The sequence below is a fragment of the Echinops telfairi genome, unplaced genomic scaffold (genome assembly GCF_000313985.2).
Source record: "Echinops telfairi isolate 266 unplaced genomic scaffold, ASM31398v2 ScPeMD7_5;HRSCAF=22, whole genome shotgun sequence".
Classification (NCBI taxonomy): Eukaryota; Metazoa; Chordata; class Mammalia; order Afrosoricida; family Tenrecidae; genus Echinops; species Echinops telfairi.
The window spans coordinates 12,466,463-12,481,812 of NW_022103901.1; the positions used below are offsets into that span (position 1 = coordinate 12,466,463).

General features: G+C 52.5%; 2 protein-coding genes across 4 annotated transcripts in view; one reads left to right on the plus strand and one right to left on the minus strand.

Moving 5' to 3' along the window:
• The window catches only part of MDH2 (malate dehydrogenase 2), an 18,016-nt gene extending 5,599 nt beyond the window's left edge, over nt 1-12,417 (minus strand). Inside the window, exons 1-4 of the mRNA XM_045284674.1 lie at nt 12,264-12,417; nt 4,521-4,689; nt 1,132-1,215; nt 520-839 (exon numbers count right to left, since the gene is read on the minus strand). Of these exons, the coding sequence (XP_045140609.1) occupies nt 520-839; nt 1,132-1,215; nt 4,521-4,689; nt 12,264-12,329 (639 nt within the window). The 5' untranslated portion in view covers nt 12,330-12,417. The remainder of the gene's footprint in view (nt 1-519; nt 840-1,131; nt 1,216-4,520; nt 4,690-12,263) is intronic.
• An 85-nt stretch (nt 12,418-12,502) lies between these two features.
• The window catches only part of STYXL1 (serine/threonine/tyrosine interacting like 1), a 45,159-nt gene continuing 42,311 nt past the window's right edge, over nt 12,503-15,350 (plus strand). For 2 of the 3 annotated variants that reach the window (XM_045283996.1, XM_045283995.1), the window contains exon 1: nt 12,503-12,629. The gene's annotated coding sequence lies outside the window, so the exon portion shown is untranslated. Of the gene's footprint in view, nt 12,630-13,053; nt 13,138-15,350 lie in introns of those variants that run through there. The other variant, XM_045283997.1, reaches the window with a different exon arrangement.

Genomic DNA, 15,350 nt, shown 5'->3' on the forward strand with positions numbered 1-15,350 from the left:
CAGCTGACCCCGTGGGCAGCAGCTCAATGCGTAGCTCGCGGTGCCACCATGGCCGCTAAAGACAGGAAAGCAGAGACTAACAGCTCAGAAAACCGAGGGGCAAAGGTCGGCTCCACCCGTGTAGCAGCACGGGGCAAGTCCCTGGAAGGGCCTGGGCGCTGGTGTCTGTTTGTAAAACAGGGGCAGCAGTGTGGCCACGTGAGGGGGCCGTGAAGGTTGCTGCTTGCTGCCAGTGCCCAGTCACTGCCAGCTCCCGGGGACCCCACGTGTTCAGAGTGCAACTGCTCCCCAAGGCTGTCCAGGAGGTGGGTCAGCGGGTCACATTCCCGAGTGTCTCTGGCTGCCTTTTGGCTGTCAGCCCAGCACGTGACCGTCTGCACCACCAGGGGCCTCGTGTGGTGAAGCCTGAAAGTTAACAAGTACACCACACACACTCACTGCCACCAGGCTGAGGCCGACTCCCAGGACCCCACAGGGCAGGACACGACTGCCCCTGTGAGACCAACTCTTCCCAGGAGCAGAAAGTCCCACTCTCCTGCTGTGGAGCGGCTGGTGGTCTTGCACGGCTGACTCTGGGTCAGACGAGAACGAGACGGGACCAGGCACTGGCTGGTCAGCCTCCTGGTCTAAGCAGTCCCAAGAGAGTCGATCACATGTCGGCTCACTGACGCACGCCCGGGAGCCAGTGGCAGCCGTCTGCCTGGAGGAGACAAGGGTGGCAGCCCTTACCGGATTGGCGATGATGCAGATCATGGCTTCGGGGCAATGTTGGGCACAGGCGGCCGCCAGGGTGGCCACGATCGTGGCGTTGGTGTTGAACAGGTCGTCCCGCGTCATGCCTGCAAAGGGTCCCAATCGAGGCAGTCACAACTTGCCCGGCGGGCTTCCGAGGGGGTGCTACGGGACTCAAGACCCTCAGGAAGAGTTCCCAGGGAAGGGAGTGGGGCATCCTGGCAGGAGGAGGGCGAGGGGCACCACGGGGAATGCACAGCGGCCCGTGGGGCCTGGAAGTGCCAGGCCAGTCAAGAGGGCTGCCTTCTCACACGCTCTGCGGCTGGGGCATGGTCTGTGGCAGAGGTCAGACCTGACAGGCTGTGACAGACATTGGGCAAGATTTCGACAAACACACACCTGGTTTTCTTGGGACTCCTGCTGGGATGACCACCACGTCGCAGCCTTTCAAGCAGTCGGGCAGCTGCTCGGGTCCGAGGTACCCTAAGAAGAAGCAGGCCATTCGAGCAACCGCCCCTTCCGGAAGCTTGAGGCCCACGTCTGTGGAGGACTGGCCCCACCCAGGCTCAAGGCCAACCGCGGCCCTGGGGACGCCTTGAGGTGCGTCTGCGGACGGTGGCGCCCGGGGGGCCTGACACACTTGGAACGTCCCTGCCCCTGCCCTCCCCTCACGCAGACTCTGGGTTCCCCGAAGCTGAAGCGAGCCAGTGCTTGGCTTTATCCCGAGAGCCCTTCTCAGCCTCTGGTTTACTGCACTGCCCTCTCAGTCTAACAAGAGCACTACCTACGACAGCAGCTCGGGGGCCCATGTAGGAAGGAGCCCTGGGCTGAGAAACAGCCTCTAAATAAGCGTCTCTCGCATCTACTTCTATCACCTCAGGAGGAAGCCGCTATTCCCAAAGGATCCTGGGACATTTGCTCCACTGTCTACAATCTACATTGACCCTGACCGCCGTCTCCACTCAGGAGGCTTTCAGAAATGCAGCTGTCCAGCCTGACGGGCACCAGGCGTCTCTCACCCATCAAACGGCCTTCTCACACGCTGCTGGGGGAGGAGGACACCAGCAGCTGCCTCTGGACAGCAATGGGGGCTTTCTTTAAGACCTTTAAAGTACTCATCGTCTCGGGCTCCAGCCGAAGAGAGCTGACCAAGGTGTTTTCCGCCATTCCGATTTTGGGCTCTTGGCATTTGGTGACGTGGGGAGAAGTGCCTTGCGGATGGTCTCTGGCACACCCACCAGTGCTGTCACGGCTGTGCTGTGGGTGGGACCATTTCCCTAAGAAGGCCGTGCCTGGAGAGGCAGGCAGAAGGGACCTGGGGCCGAGGGCTGTACCGTGCCAGGGAACAGCGTTTCTGAACAGTCCCAAACCCTTACAGCAGGCTCTGACCAGCTCCCCTCCCGAGGCGCGTGCTGTCGGTGCTGACCCACGGCCACCCTGCCCGGGCCGCGCCGTCCCCACGGTTGTTCTGCTTGAGCCCACGGTGGCTGCCAGTGCCAGTCCAACTTGTCCAGGGCCTTCCACTCTACTTGACCAGGCAGATGTCCTTCTCCAGGGACCGCTCTCTCCGGACATGGCCAAAGTACGCGAGTCCATGTCTCACCACCCTTGTCTCTAAGGAGCATCCTGGTTGGACTTCATCCAAGACAGAGCGGTTCGTTCCTTTGGCAGTCCATGCACTTTCAACATTCTTGGCCGGCACCATCATTCGATGATCATCCTTATTCAGTATCCTCACTTTCCTATGTTTATGAGGCAGTTAAAAGTACCATGGCTTGGGTCATGCACACCTTTGTGGGAAACAGAAAGGTCTCCCCCAAATATATGTTAGACTTCAGACACTGCTGGCAGCTAATGGTAAATGATTGTCACGTTACCTCCCTGACGGCAGTCAGTTGCCAGACTACTGTCTGGTCCCACCACAAGTAGGGCCCACTCCCTGCTGTTAAGGACAACGGGCTACTTCTCCCTAAAGGCTTGCAACCATTAGCTTGGTCCCTGTAGGTGGGGTTTACACCCTACTGATAATGGTTTCTATAGTGATCCAGAGAACAGGTCAAACCTGCTCAGTGACATCCAAAGTTAGGCTGCCATCCTGACTGAATCTAGGCTCCTCCTATCTTGTCACATGTATACCCCCATTACCTCCCCTTTCTATTACGTGGATACCCCTAGATCACCCCCCTCTCATTACTGTATTATCTATAGCACAACCCTTTCCTGTGATGTATGTCTTCACCTGTAATTAGGGGGCTTGCACATCCCAGAGAATATAAAAGCCTTGGTTAGCAATAAATATCTCTCCCCACATGGACCACCAAGTGAGGCTGAGGTGAGCTTGCTACTATGAAATGTGTCTGGCTGCATTATTTCTATCTCTCTTCTATCTCTCATGCTCTCTATGACCTTACTATAATCTTTACTTATCGCTGTACAATTGCGCCTACCGGACCGTGATGATGTGTTAGGGGCTGGTCACCTGGCACACCTCAGTGCTCAGAGTAACCTCTTTATTTCTCAACCCTGTAAAGAGGTCTTGTGCAACAGATTTACCCAATTCGGTACCGCGTCAGATCTCCTGATCGCTGCTGCCCTGAGTATTGATTGTGCATTCCCGCCAAGACGAAATCCCGGACAACTCCAACCTTTTCTCCACTGGGCCAGTCGTGAGGACTTTTATTTTCACAATGAGCTGTAACCCACACTGATGGCTGCAATCCTTGATTTTCATCAGCACGTGCTTGAAGTCCCCCTCACTGTCAGCAAAGGAGGCTGTCATCTGTATACTGTGGGCTGTTAATAAGGCCTTCCTCCATCCCAATGCCACATTCTCCTTCCGGTCATCACCCAGCTTCTCTGTTCTGCATATAGACTACGCATGGTGAGAGGGGACTGCCGCGGAACACGGCGCCCCCGATTTTAAACCACGCAGCGCTCCTGAGTTGCTTGCATCACCGCCTTTTGAGCCGAGCAGGGGTTCTGCATGAGCAAAATGAAGCACCGCGGAATGCCGTCTTCTCCAGCTTATCCAGTTTGTGAGGGTCCACACAGCCTGCTGCCTTTGCATAGTCCATTAAACACAAGTAAACATCTTTCTTTTTCAATCATTTTATTAGGGGCTCATACAACTCTTATCACAATCCATCCATACATCAATTGTGTAAAGCGCATCTGTACATTCATTGCCCTCATCCTTCTCAAAACATGTGCTCTCCACTTAAGCCTCTGGCATCAGCTCCTCATTTCTTCCCCTCCCTCCCCGCTCCCCCACGAACCCTTAATAATTTATATATTATTATTTTGTCATATCTTGCACAAACATCTTTCATCCACCCAATACTTTTCGATTTAGAATAAAAGATGGAGTAATTTGTAAAATATCATTCTAACACAAACAGGAAGTCCCATCTCTATACATCTAATTACACTTTAGATCACAGGTTCTCAACCTGTTCGTGAGGAACTGCATGGAAGGAGGAAGGTGGAGAACCACTGCTTTAGATGCTTCCTCTAAAGCACCAATTCCCAAAGTGGGGGGATACTGCCTCGCCCCGGGGGGCAGGGGCAATGACATTGAAAAAATCGAGTGGGGCTCCAGAAGCAGAAACCTATACTTTTATCCTGGATTATGGGCTGCTGTACAAGTGTTTAAATTACTGGGGGGGAGGGGTCTGTGCTAATTCTGCCCCACACCCCCCACCTCCCTGGCCAAAAAAAAAAGAGGCAGGTCAGGGCAGTAGGCCCCTAAGTTTGGACCCTGTGTTCCTGGAGCCTGGCACCCCACGTACCTTTCACATGGGCTCTGGTCTCGATGTGGCTCAGGTCGGCGGCTACTCCAGGGGTATGAGCAATATCATAGAGGGTCAGGCGGCTCACCAGGGGGCTGTTCTTCAGGAGAAGTGAGAGGGGCTGCCCGATTCCTCCAGAAGCGCCCAGCACGGCTACTTTAGCGTGGTTCTACAAAGAGGCGAGGAGCAGACAGTGTCAGCATTGAAGCAGTCACATGGTTTCATGCAAGCAGGAGGGGGCTCCAAGAAGCTCGTGGGGAAACTCCACTAACAAAACGATTGGAACACTATTGTGGAGGAAGGTTTATAGAGTGGATCACTGGTTTCACGCGCATCAACTTTTTGATCAACTCATTCACTGCAATCCCATGTACCTTCACTTATCCCCCACTGTTTCTCGTTTTTCATTCCTCCTCCTTTCTGCAGCCTCTGAGCTGTCCTGGGGGAAATGGTGCCCCTTTGAAAGCAAATGGCTAATTATTCTAACAAGGGGGTGAGTGCTGTTTCAGACCTGAAGGGTCTGAAGACTAAGGGACATAGTCTTGGGGGTCCCATCAGACCAGAAAGCCTGGGGTCTCTTATGATTTGGGGTTCTGTTTGATCCATACTTTTCTCCACTCTATCCAGGATGTTCTAAGGCAGTCCCCTCCCTTTCAGAGCAGTTGGCACTAGCAGCCGGGCACTATCTAGTTCTTCTGGTCTCAGAGTGGTGACGATGAATGTGTGCAGGCTCCCCTAGTCCACAGGCTAGTGATCTCCCCTTTCCTCAGGGCAGGCAGGGAGGGAGACCAATCACATGTATTTACTGAGGGAGCCTCAATGGCACGGAAGGTTAAGCAGTGGGCGCCAACTGCAGACTGGGTGATTCAAGCTCACTAGCTTCTCTAAGAGGGAAAGATGGGACTGTCTGCTTTCATATAGATTTTAGTCTCAGGCACAACTCTCTTTAATATATTCAAACAACTGAATTTTATGGCAGCAAATAAATAAGCTCAGTTCTGCCCTGTAGGGTCGCTCAGAGGTTTTAAGAACCTAGTCGCAACACACCCAAATAAGCTGTAGAAAGAACACTGCCTTTGTGGCACTGCTGATGCTGTGCCACCTGACCCTGGTGCCCCCTGGAAAAAATGCCACTTCGAAGTCCTTTGACTACAGCGGGGCCACAGGAAGCTACAATCACTTTCTTTCTTCACCATGCCAAAGGTCCAGTCATTCCCAAAGTTTAGATGTTTCCCTCAGGAAAACAGGGAAGTTATATCTAGAGATCTCCTAATAGCTGGGGGTCGAAAAAGATAAAGAAGTCTTAGCCAGACAGCTGGAATCTTACCTTCAACCTGCAGCTGGGAAACTGTCAGCAAACATTTATGAGGCCAGCTCTTTGTGACTGGGGCTTCAGTCACAAATGGGGGTCCCTATTGGTTGTGAGGGGGCCAAAGAACCCCACACACAGACACACACACACAGCCACATGAGCTAGAAGTACTGTGTGCAAAAGAGCAGAGGGGGACAAGAGGCCACTGTGTGGGTCTGATGAGGCAGCTCCATCTTGGCGGGAGCCTTAGGCAGGATTAGGAACACATGGGGTGGAAGAGGGACTGTGCTCTGAAAAGGCTCCTTGGACTGAACCAGACCCCATGTCCCATAGGAACTCCAAGTCCTACCAGGTGAGGCAGACGGGATCCTAATCCTGCACCACTTAGTTCAAACAGCGGTCTGAATCAGAACCAGAGGCCCCGGGGGCCCAGGCCTCCCAGACCACTGTACTGTCCCCCATGTGATTCAAGAGGAACAAGTCACACTTGGGGACGGCTAGGTAGTCGACTGGAGTATGTGCCCACTGAATCTAGAGACTGCACACCACCGTTGGTCAGAAAGACGTGATTTGCAGAAACCTCTTCACAGAACTAAGTTCATCTAACAACTAGTCACAAATGGGGGTCCTTTTTCACTTATACCCTTCACAACCATAGCTTTCCCATGCAGCGTGCAACTGAACAGCCTTCAGTATACTCAGAGTAGTACAACCACCAGCACCCAAATTTTAGAACATGTCCACCACCCCAAAAGAAACCCGGGCTTGTGAGCAGGCGTTCCCCATAACCTCTGGCAAGCACCCATCTTTGTCTATAGAATTTCCCATCCAGGACATTTCAAAGCAAGAGACTCACACAACACACACAACGTGTGCACTTTGTGCCTGGCTTCTTTCAATGGGCACAAGGTCCTCGGGTGTATCCAAGGGGCAGCATGCACCACTACTACACCTTTTTCCCTGTGGAAGCCTATTCCATTGGATCGATTTTTTTGTTTATCCATCTATCCATCAGCTGTGGGATACCAAAAGGCTTTCCCCCAGTTTGTCTCCCCCAAAATATGTCAGACCTAGGGCACTGCTTGCAACACATCCTGAAGGCATCATCAGCCACCCAGAGCAACCAGGCTGCCTGTCCACCTAGGTGGGGCTCACACCCTACTGATAAGCATACTAATTATTTCCATGGAGAGCCCAGATAAGTGGTCAAACCAGCTCAATGACAACATAGGTTAGGCTGCCATTATGAATCTAGGATCCGCCCATCTTGTCACAAGTGTACCCCTAATCCCTCATCTTCCTAGTTCATGTACACCCCCTAGGTCGTTCTCCTTCCCGTTGCTGTGTTGCCTATGGTACAACCCCAACCTGTAACGTATGTGGCTACCCGTAACCTGGGGGGCTGCCTCCCCTCAGGCCCCACCTCCAGACCAGCTCTCCTAAAAAATTAATAAGCCACCCAGAGTTTCAATCATTCCATTCCCTTGGCTCAAAATCCCGAAGCTCCTTATGCTCAGGTGCTTTAACTGGCCTGCATGGCAACCCTACAAGACAGGGTAAAACCATCCAAGGGCGAGCTTCCGTTTCGGACAAATAAGAAAGCAAACACTAGCCACACAGTCCTGCCTGGTCCTCGAGGAGGCGTTGGGAGGGGCAGAAATGCAACAGCACCGTTTGTAAATACACAGCGCCAGTGTGTCTTGATGAGGAGGTTTGCAGTGCTCTGCGACTCGGGAGCTCTCTGGTCTTCGCGGAGTTGAGTCAAGCTTCCAGAGGCCCACTCCTTTGCAACTGTTTAAAAAAAACTGGTCAGATAGTCACACCTGCGCTCTCAGATCAGTGGGCCACAGAGAGATTTCTCCCAAGCTGTCTCCCCCAAATATATGCCAAACCCAAGACGCATGTAAATGACTGTACACTAGGAGGTCCAAGAAAGTAGGTCAGAGGTTATTCTTCTTAAGGTATCAGCCATCTAGAGTAACCAGACTGTAGTCTGACTCTCCCTAAGTGGGGTCCACTCCCTCCTGAGGACAGTGTGACTGTTCCCTTGAAGGAGAGTCCGAAGGCAAGGTTGGGACCACTCAAGGATGACTCAGGTTAGGCTACTATATTGAGTCTAGGGCCCGCCCATCTTGCCACATATGTACCTACTCCCTCCCTTTCCTATTGCTTGTATTGCCTATGCTACAACCTCTTCTTATGATGTAGATGGGGCTTGCATGCCTGGCTCTGACTCAATTGGTGGACAGCATATAAAGTTTGGACCCGCATGCTTGGGTTTAAAGTATTTCACATAGCTTAAGTTCTAGTCTGACTGTGCTGTTTATCATAATTTTGGTGCTTGCAGTCTTGTGCTGCTTCTATAGGAAGCTAAGAGAAATGAAGAGACCATGTTGCTTCTATGATGCTTTAAATTTTAAACATAACACAGAAAGGGGAAATGTGCGATACTAACACTGAGGGAAATATTACTGAGACTCATTCCCTGACTAGTACAGAGGGAATCTGGAAAGCTGGTATTCCACAGTAGGAAAGCCACAACTTTGGAAAGTTAGAGATAAAGTCCAAGTATATTTTCCTGCATTAACTATCTTTCCCACAGATTCTCCCCTTAAAGCTGTGCTGCCTTAAAGTGAGCGCATGATTGATTCTGTCTTTCTATAGAAGCAGACATTCCTATTTGCTCCATCTCTTCCTGCAGCGGCATCCAACCCCTCATGCCTTCCTCCAACAGTGGATGGACATAGGGGGGCTTTATCCCCCGAGCCTGGATTCAAAATGCTTACCATAGCCTGAGTTTTTAGTTTGGCTACATTAATTTTGTCATTAAATATGACTTGGCAGCTTTCAATGTATAGCAAATAACCATGTAGCCCCTGTAGCTCTTTTGAATTTTGTGGGATACAGAAAGATCTCTCAAGTTGTCTCCCCCAAATATACGTCAAACCTAGCTGCTTGCTACACATGGTAAATGACTATACACTTGGAGGTCAACAGTGATTCTCCCTAAGGGTTTTCAGTCAACTAGTAGAGCAATCAGACTACATAGTCTGTCTGTCCCCCTCTAAGTAGGGCCCACTCCCTTCAGATAAAGATAGTAGACTGTTTCTCCTGAAGGAGAGCTCAGGAGGTCAAACCCACTCAAGAGTGACCAAGGTTAGGCTGCCATATTGAATTTGGGGTCCAGCCATCTTGTCACACGTGTACCCCCTCATCCCCCCCTTCCTATAGCATGTACACCCCTAGATTGTCCCCCTCCCATAACTGTATTACCTATAGTACAACCCCTTCCTGCGACTAATGTCTTTACCTGCAATCAGGGGGCTTGCACACCCCCAAAGATATATAAGGTTAGAAATAAATCACTCTCTCCTGCCCTCCTCTCCTCCCACATCCCCAAGTGGACCACCAAGAAGGGCTGAGGTGAGCATGCATGCTACCATGTGTCTGACTCCTTTATTTTACCCTATCCCATCTCTATGATTCTCTATGACTTTACTATAATCTTTATATATATTTTAACGTACAATTGCACTTACTGAGCCCGTGATAGTGTGAGGGGCTGGCTTCCCCCATAAAATATAATATATAAAACAAAAGGGGGAAATTCTGGGATACAGAAAGATGTCTTCTCAAGTTGTCTTCCTCAAATATATGCCAAATTCAAGATGGTAGTTTGGTTAGAAATAAAACCTCATGCTCTCTCCTGCCCTCTGGTCTCCCACCTCTCCATGTGGACCACCAAGAGGAGCTGAGGTGAGCACGCTACCTGAAATGTGTCTGACTTCTTCATTTACTCTCCTAACCTCTATGACTTTACTATAATCTTTATATATCCTAACCGTTTGATTGAGCCCACCGAACCGTGGCTAGTTGTGGGGGGCTGGTTTACCCCCCACATTTGGTTCTGACATCTCAACTATGTAGGGAAGCCCAAGTTGGGTGTGTGTGCTTAAAACATGTGTGCTGCTCTGAGACCAATGAACCCTTGGGCTCAAGTTTGCCTTTCTTCTCAACATCCCCACCTGTCCCCCAACATTAGAAACTCATCTTCTCCCGAACCAGGCTCTTGGCACCCTTTCCCAGTGTGTGCTTGCCCACCAATCTCACCCGGCTCAGCAAAGGGCCCCTCCCAGGCCTAAATCCATAATGTCAGCTACAACTGTTGCTGTCTCTCACCCAATGACCCGCTGGAGAATCTTCTTGGCCCCACCCTTCAAACAATCTAACTTCACACTTCTGACTACTTCTACAGGGATCACCTGGATTATTACAATCAACTCCAAACCCATCTTTCTCCCCAACTTTGATTTTGTTAAAACAGATAAAAGATCAAGCTGTTTCTCTGCACAAACTAGCTTCCAACCTCCCAGAAAAAGCTAAGGTCCTTACAGGGCCTGCCCTGCCTGTGGACCCTACTGCCCCCTCTCAAGCTACACTTGCCTCCTCCCTGCTCCCAACCTTCTGGCCTGGAATCCTCTTCCTATACGATCTGACCTTTGTTCCCTTTGGGGCTCACTCAAGGGTCATCTTCTGGGTGGTTTCAAAGTCAACTCCCAAGCAACTTAACCCTCTTCCTGGCCTTTTATCTCTGGTGCTTACAGCTTTCGTGAGTCCATCTCCCGAGCAGACAGACAATAATGAAATATACTGAAACACACAGTAAATGCCACGAGGGCTGGGGATTTTGTTCACTGATGAATTCCCAGTGCTCACTCACTGCCGTCAAGTGGATTCTGACTCCCGGCAACTCTACAGGGCAGGGTAGCACCCGCTCCTTTGGGTTTGCCAGACTGGAATTCTTCATGGGGGCAGAGGGCCTCAGCCTTCTCTCCTGTGCACCTCTGGCCTTGTGGTGAACACATACTCACCCCACTGTGCCACCACAATGAGCTCCTGGTCCCCGGCTCAATAACGAACTCAACGAATAGATCACGACTCAAACTCTATACAGAGTTTCTGAGGTGGCAAATCATTAATGTGAGCACAACAGCCTCAACCCTCTCCCACAAAGCAGATGGGGGGGGGGGGGGTTTGAACCACTGCAGTGCTACCAGGGATGCTTTCGCTCTCGAGTCAGTTTTCATTCACAGCAACACTGTGGAACAGAGAAGAACTGCCCCCGTGGGCTTCTGACACCGTCAATCTTCACAGGAGTAGAAAGCCTCAGCTTTCTCCCAAAGGAGACCCGAGAGAAACTCAACCAACTCTCCTCTTTGATCAGCATTCATCATTACCTCCACCAGTCCTTGTGCCTGTAGTGGTTACGAGTTGGACCTAAGAACCACAAGGTCAGCAGTTCAAAGCCACCAGCTGCCCTGGGGAGAAAAGATGGGGCTTTCTACTCCATTAAAGAGTCATAGGCTCAGAAACTCACAGTCAACCCTGTCCTATAGGATCACTGAGTTTGGTGGGGTTGTTTTTTTTGGGGGGGAGGGATATAGCTGCCATAAATTCCCTGACCCACCTTAAAGACCACTTTCCACTCATCTCATGATCTCCCGGAACACACTTGTTGGCAAGCAAGGACCTGGTGCGGTTCAAGGGCAGGGTGAGGCTACATAAGTGTAGAATCCCCTTCAGTTACCACCTCCCTCTGGGGCACAGGCATTATGGCTATTTCCCGAGGCCTGTGTTCAAATTCCTCTGCACATCTGGTAAACCTGGTAAAAAATCCTGTCCCACTACACTGAGCCTCCTTTTCCTTTGCTTCCAGGCGATGCTGACATCCACCAAGTTTGAGAACCGCTGTCCTACAAGATGGCTAAAAATAGCACAGGCTCAAACGGTCCTCCTAGGCCGAGTCATGCACTTTCACAGCACCTCGCGGTTGGGCCCAGGCCGACCACGGGAGGAAGGAGCCTGCAGAATGGATCTTGTGCCCTTTAAAGAGGAAGCCGAGTCGTCTTCCTACAGGGAAGTGCTCCTGATTCAAATGCCACTGACAAGGGGCGGGAGGGCTGAGTTGGAAGCCTGTAATTCCGGCCAAACGGCTGTGTAACCTTGGGGGGACGTCCCCAACCACGAACCTTTCGATTCGATCGTATTACGGAGTTCCTGATACGCTTTTCCTTGATTTGCACACAACTCATACGAATGCTGCAATTAGTGTTAGCGTGGTCCCATCGATGCACGGTGGGGGTCTACACTAATCTGCAAATTGCTTTCGGTCCTCAAGCTGGGCTTCTCAACCTTGAAGCCGTGCAAGAGCCTCGGGGAGCCCGGGAGGCTAACTGCCTCCCCGCCTCCTGGGCTTTTCACCCTGCACTTCCAGCCCGGTGCCAGGACCGACCCCCGGAGCCACAGGCAGCATCCGGCCAGTAGCGGGCACCCATGCGGTGTCGGCTGGCCCCGGGGGCCAGGCTGCTCGGAGCCCAAGCACGCCCGGGGCCCGGGGCCTCGGTGCACGGGCCGCCCCTGGTCGAGCCTACCTGGGCCGAGGTGCTGAAGCTGCGGCGGAGAGCAGCGGCCGCCGGCCGGGCGAGGACGGAGAGCATGGCTGGGCAGGAGGGGCACCGGCCGGGGAGCAAAGGAGCTGGCGGCGAGCAAGTGACTCGAACGACCTCCACAAGGGGTGAAGTCGCCGTGGCCTCGCGAGACTGGCCTGACTTCCGGTCCCGCCCACTTCCCGAATCTCGCGGGAGCGAGACCACGCCCTCGGCTCCGGGGCAACCCCAGCCGAGTGGCGACGCAGACCGGGCTAGGTCCTAGCGCGAGTTGGGTTCCGAGCGGCCGGTGGGCAGACTCGTAGGAGGAGGCGTCGCTTCCTGAGAGGAGCCAGAGGCGCCGTTTTCCAGGTGGGGCTCCACACCGAGGTCTTCGCGGGGAGACCGGGCCATGGTCACGCCGAAGGCCGCCGGGCGGAGGAGGACGCTGGGCTCTGGAATGTACAGTGGCGAGGTCTTGTGAGGCCTGGGGGTGGGAGGGGCGAAGGGGGCCCGTTTCATTAATCTTCCGGTTCGCACAGGTGCTTCCACCTGCGCACACGCACACGCACTGCCCACCCGCCCCTGCTTTGTCCCTCAAGTGCATCAAACTAACACGCACTGCCGTCAGGCGGCTTCCGGCTGATAGCGACCCCGTGGGACAGCGTCGAATGGCTGCCCTGGGTTTCCCAGACTGCAACGCCGCCGTTTGCACCACAGCCAACCACTGAGTCTCCAGGGCTCCTTTGTGGCTGGTTCCGTGGAGTCGGTTCTGACCCATAAGCGGCCTTAGGCCCAACCGAACCCAACACTGCCAGGCCCTGCGACGCCCTCACAACCATTCCGTTGTTGCAGCTACTGCTGTCAATCCGTCTCTAAGGTACCCCCACCCCCACCCCTCTCTAACCAAGTACCATACCCTTCTCTAGGGCCAGTGTCTCCTGAAACCGGCTCACGTTGGGTGACCCCTGCTGACATCTGAAATACCAGTGAGGTAGCTTCCAGGACCTCAGCAACACACAAGCCCACTGCAGTACACACTAGCTGACAAGTGGTGGACAAACGCTTTAGAGACCCCCAAATCTCACTCTGAGCACCGGCTTGACACTAGGGGCCCATGCCCTCGTGGGCTGAGATGAAGGGAATTTGTGAGAGCTCATCCACACGAAAGGAAAGAGTGTAGTATTAAATTAAAAAATTGATGCTGGGGGAGGTGGGGGGCCAGCCCCCACCCGCTGCTACCACTATTAGAACTACTCGGATTCAGTAATACTACTTCTGGGTTCAGTAATGCACAATTGTACGGTTGAGATATATAAGCATTATATTAAAGTCATCGAGAGCATGAGAGATAATACAATAATACAGTCAGACACATTACAGGATAGCATTGCTCACCTCAGCCCAGCTTGGTGGTCCACACGGAGAGAGGGGGAAGGGAAGGAGGGGAAGGGAACAAGGGAGAGGGGAGTGACCAGGGAGTGAGCAGCAAGGAGCTCAGAGTCAGGGAGAGATCTCTCTTGCTGACTCACACCTATATACCTTTTGGGGGCAAACCAGCCCACTAATTACAGGTAGAGACATACATCACAGGAAGGGGATGCACTATAGGTTACACAGCAATGAGAGGGTGGTCTAGGGGGTGGTCTCTATAGGAACATTATCAGTAGGGTGAAAACTCCGCCTACAGGAGCCTGTCCATTGTTCCCAGAGGCAGGGAGCAGGCCCACCCGTGGTTGGATGAGACAGCAGTCTGGCAACTGATTGCCCTCAGTGGGGGAATGCCTGTGCATCTGACCTCCCCCCACAAAAGAGACTTTCCTACTTACAAGGAGTTGGTCATTCGTTCATAAGTTCAACGATGAACTTCATATTTTCGTACTGTTTGGGGGCATGTGTGTGTCAGACACCATCCTTGCCCTAGAGGAGTTCAAAGTCAAGTGGGGAAAATGGACATAGCCAGACTTCATCTTTGAGGGAGGGGTGGATACATCCTGTGGGGAATCAAGTCAGGGACAGTTGGCCAGGGGGCAGCGCTCAGGGGAGCGAGGGTGAGAGTCACACTTTGTTCAATCACCGAAGACCATAGTGGGGTTCCTGATGACTGGCTCCCTCATCCCTCCCTCCCTTTCTCTTGTTTATGGAATCATTACCTCAAATCATCACAGGGACCCTATAGGACAGGATGGAACTGTCCTAGTGAGTCTCTAAGACTGGGGCTTTCTATGAAAGCAGAATGCCCCAAGGAGTGGCTGGTGGGTTTGAACTTATGGCCACAAGGTTAGCAGTCCACATGTAACCATATGTCAGCAGCATCGCTGTGCGTTGACAAGGACTCCATGGCCGTGAGTGACCATGGGCCAGCTCGGCCTTGGAGCTGGGTGTTCCACTGAGAACAAGCTTCACCGATTCCCTTCTCTCAGGAGCTCAGAGTCAAGAGGGGGAGGCACGTGTAAATGCAAGCAGCAAAATCAGGGTAACGATACAAGAATTAGGAGGTGTATCCAACCTCCAATTAAGGGGAGGGCTGTGGGTCTCGACCCACAGGTTGAGAACCGCTGATCTAAGGGCAGACTCAGGTGGGACAGGGATCCTTATCTGGGAATCAGGGAAGAGATCTCAAAGGAAAGGCACTACGACCTGGGTGTTGGGGTGGTGAAGAGAATGGGACAACAGCTTGAAGAAACAGCCAGCCATAAGAAAGCATAGGGTTGGCCTCAGGGGTGCATGCTCTCAAAGAGTGGGGGGACAGGGCGGGGCTTGAGGACTTGCCGTGCCTTTCATCTGGTCACCGAGTGGGTCCTCCGGGAATTGTTTGCCCTGCTCTCTTGCCACTGGAGCAAGCAGTTGGAGTCATCTCTGTGACTTCAGTGCCCAGGAGGGGCCCGGTGGAGAACTGACCGTGGTGAATTTGGGGGGAGCACTGAGTGTTCTTAAATGAGGCTGAGCCAAAAAAAAGTCAAGTTGGAAAACCAGATCGTATAGGACTTTTGAACATGAGCTAAGAAGTTTAGGCTTTATTTTTTGGCAAACAAGCGACGCCCCACGGTTGTTCCCGATGCATCAGAACTGTGTTTGGGGAAGATTAGATCG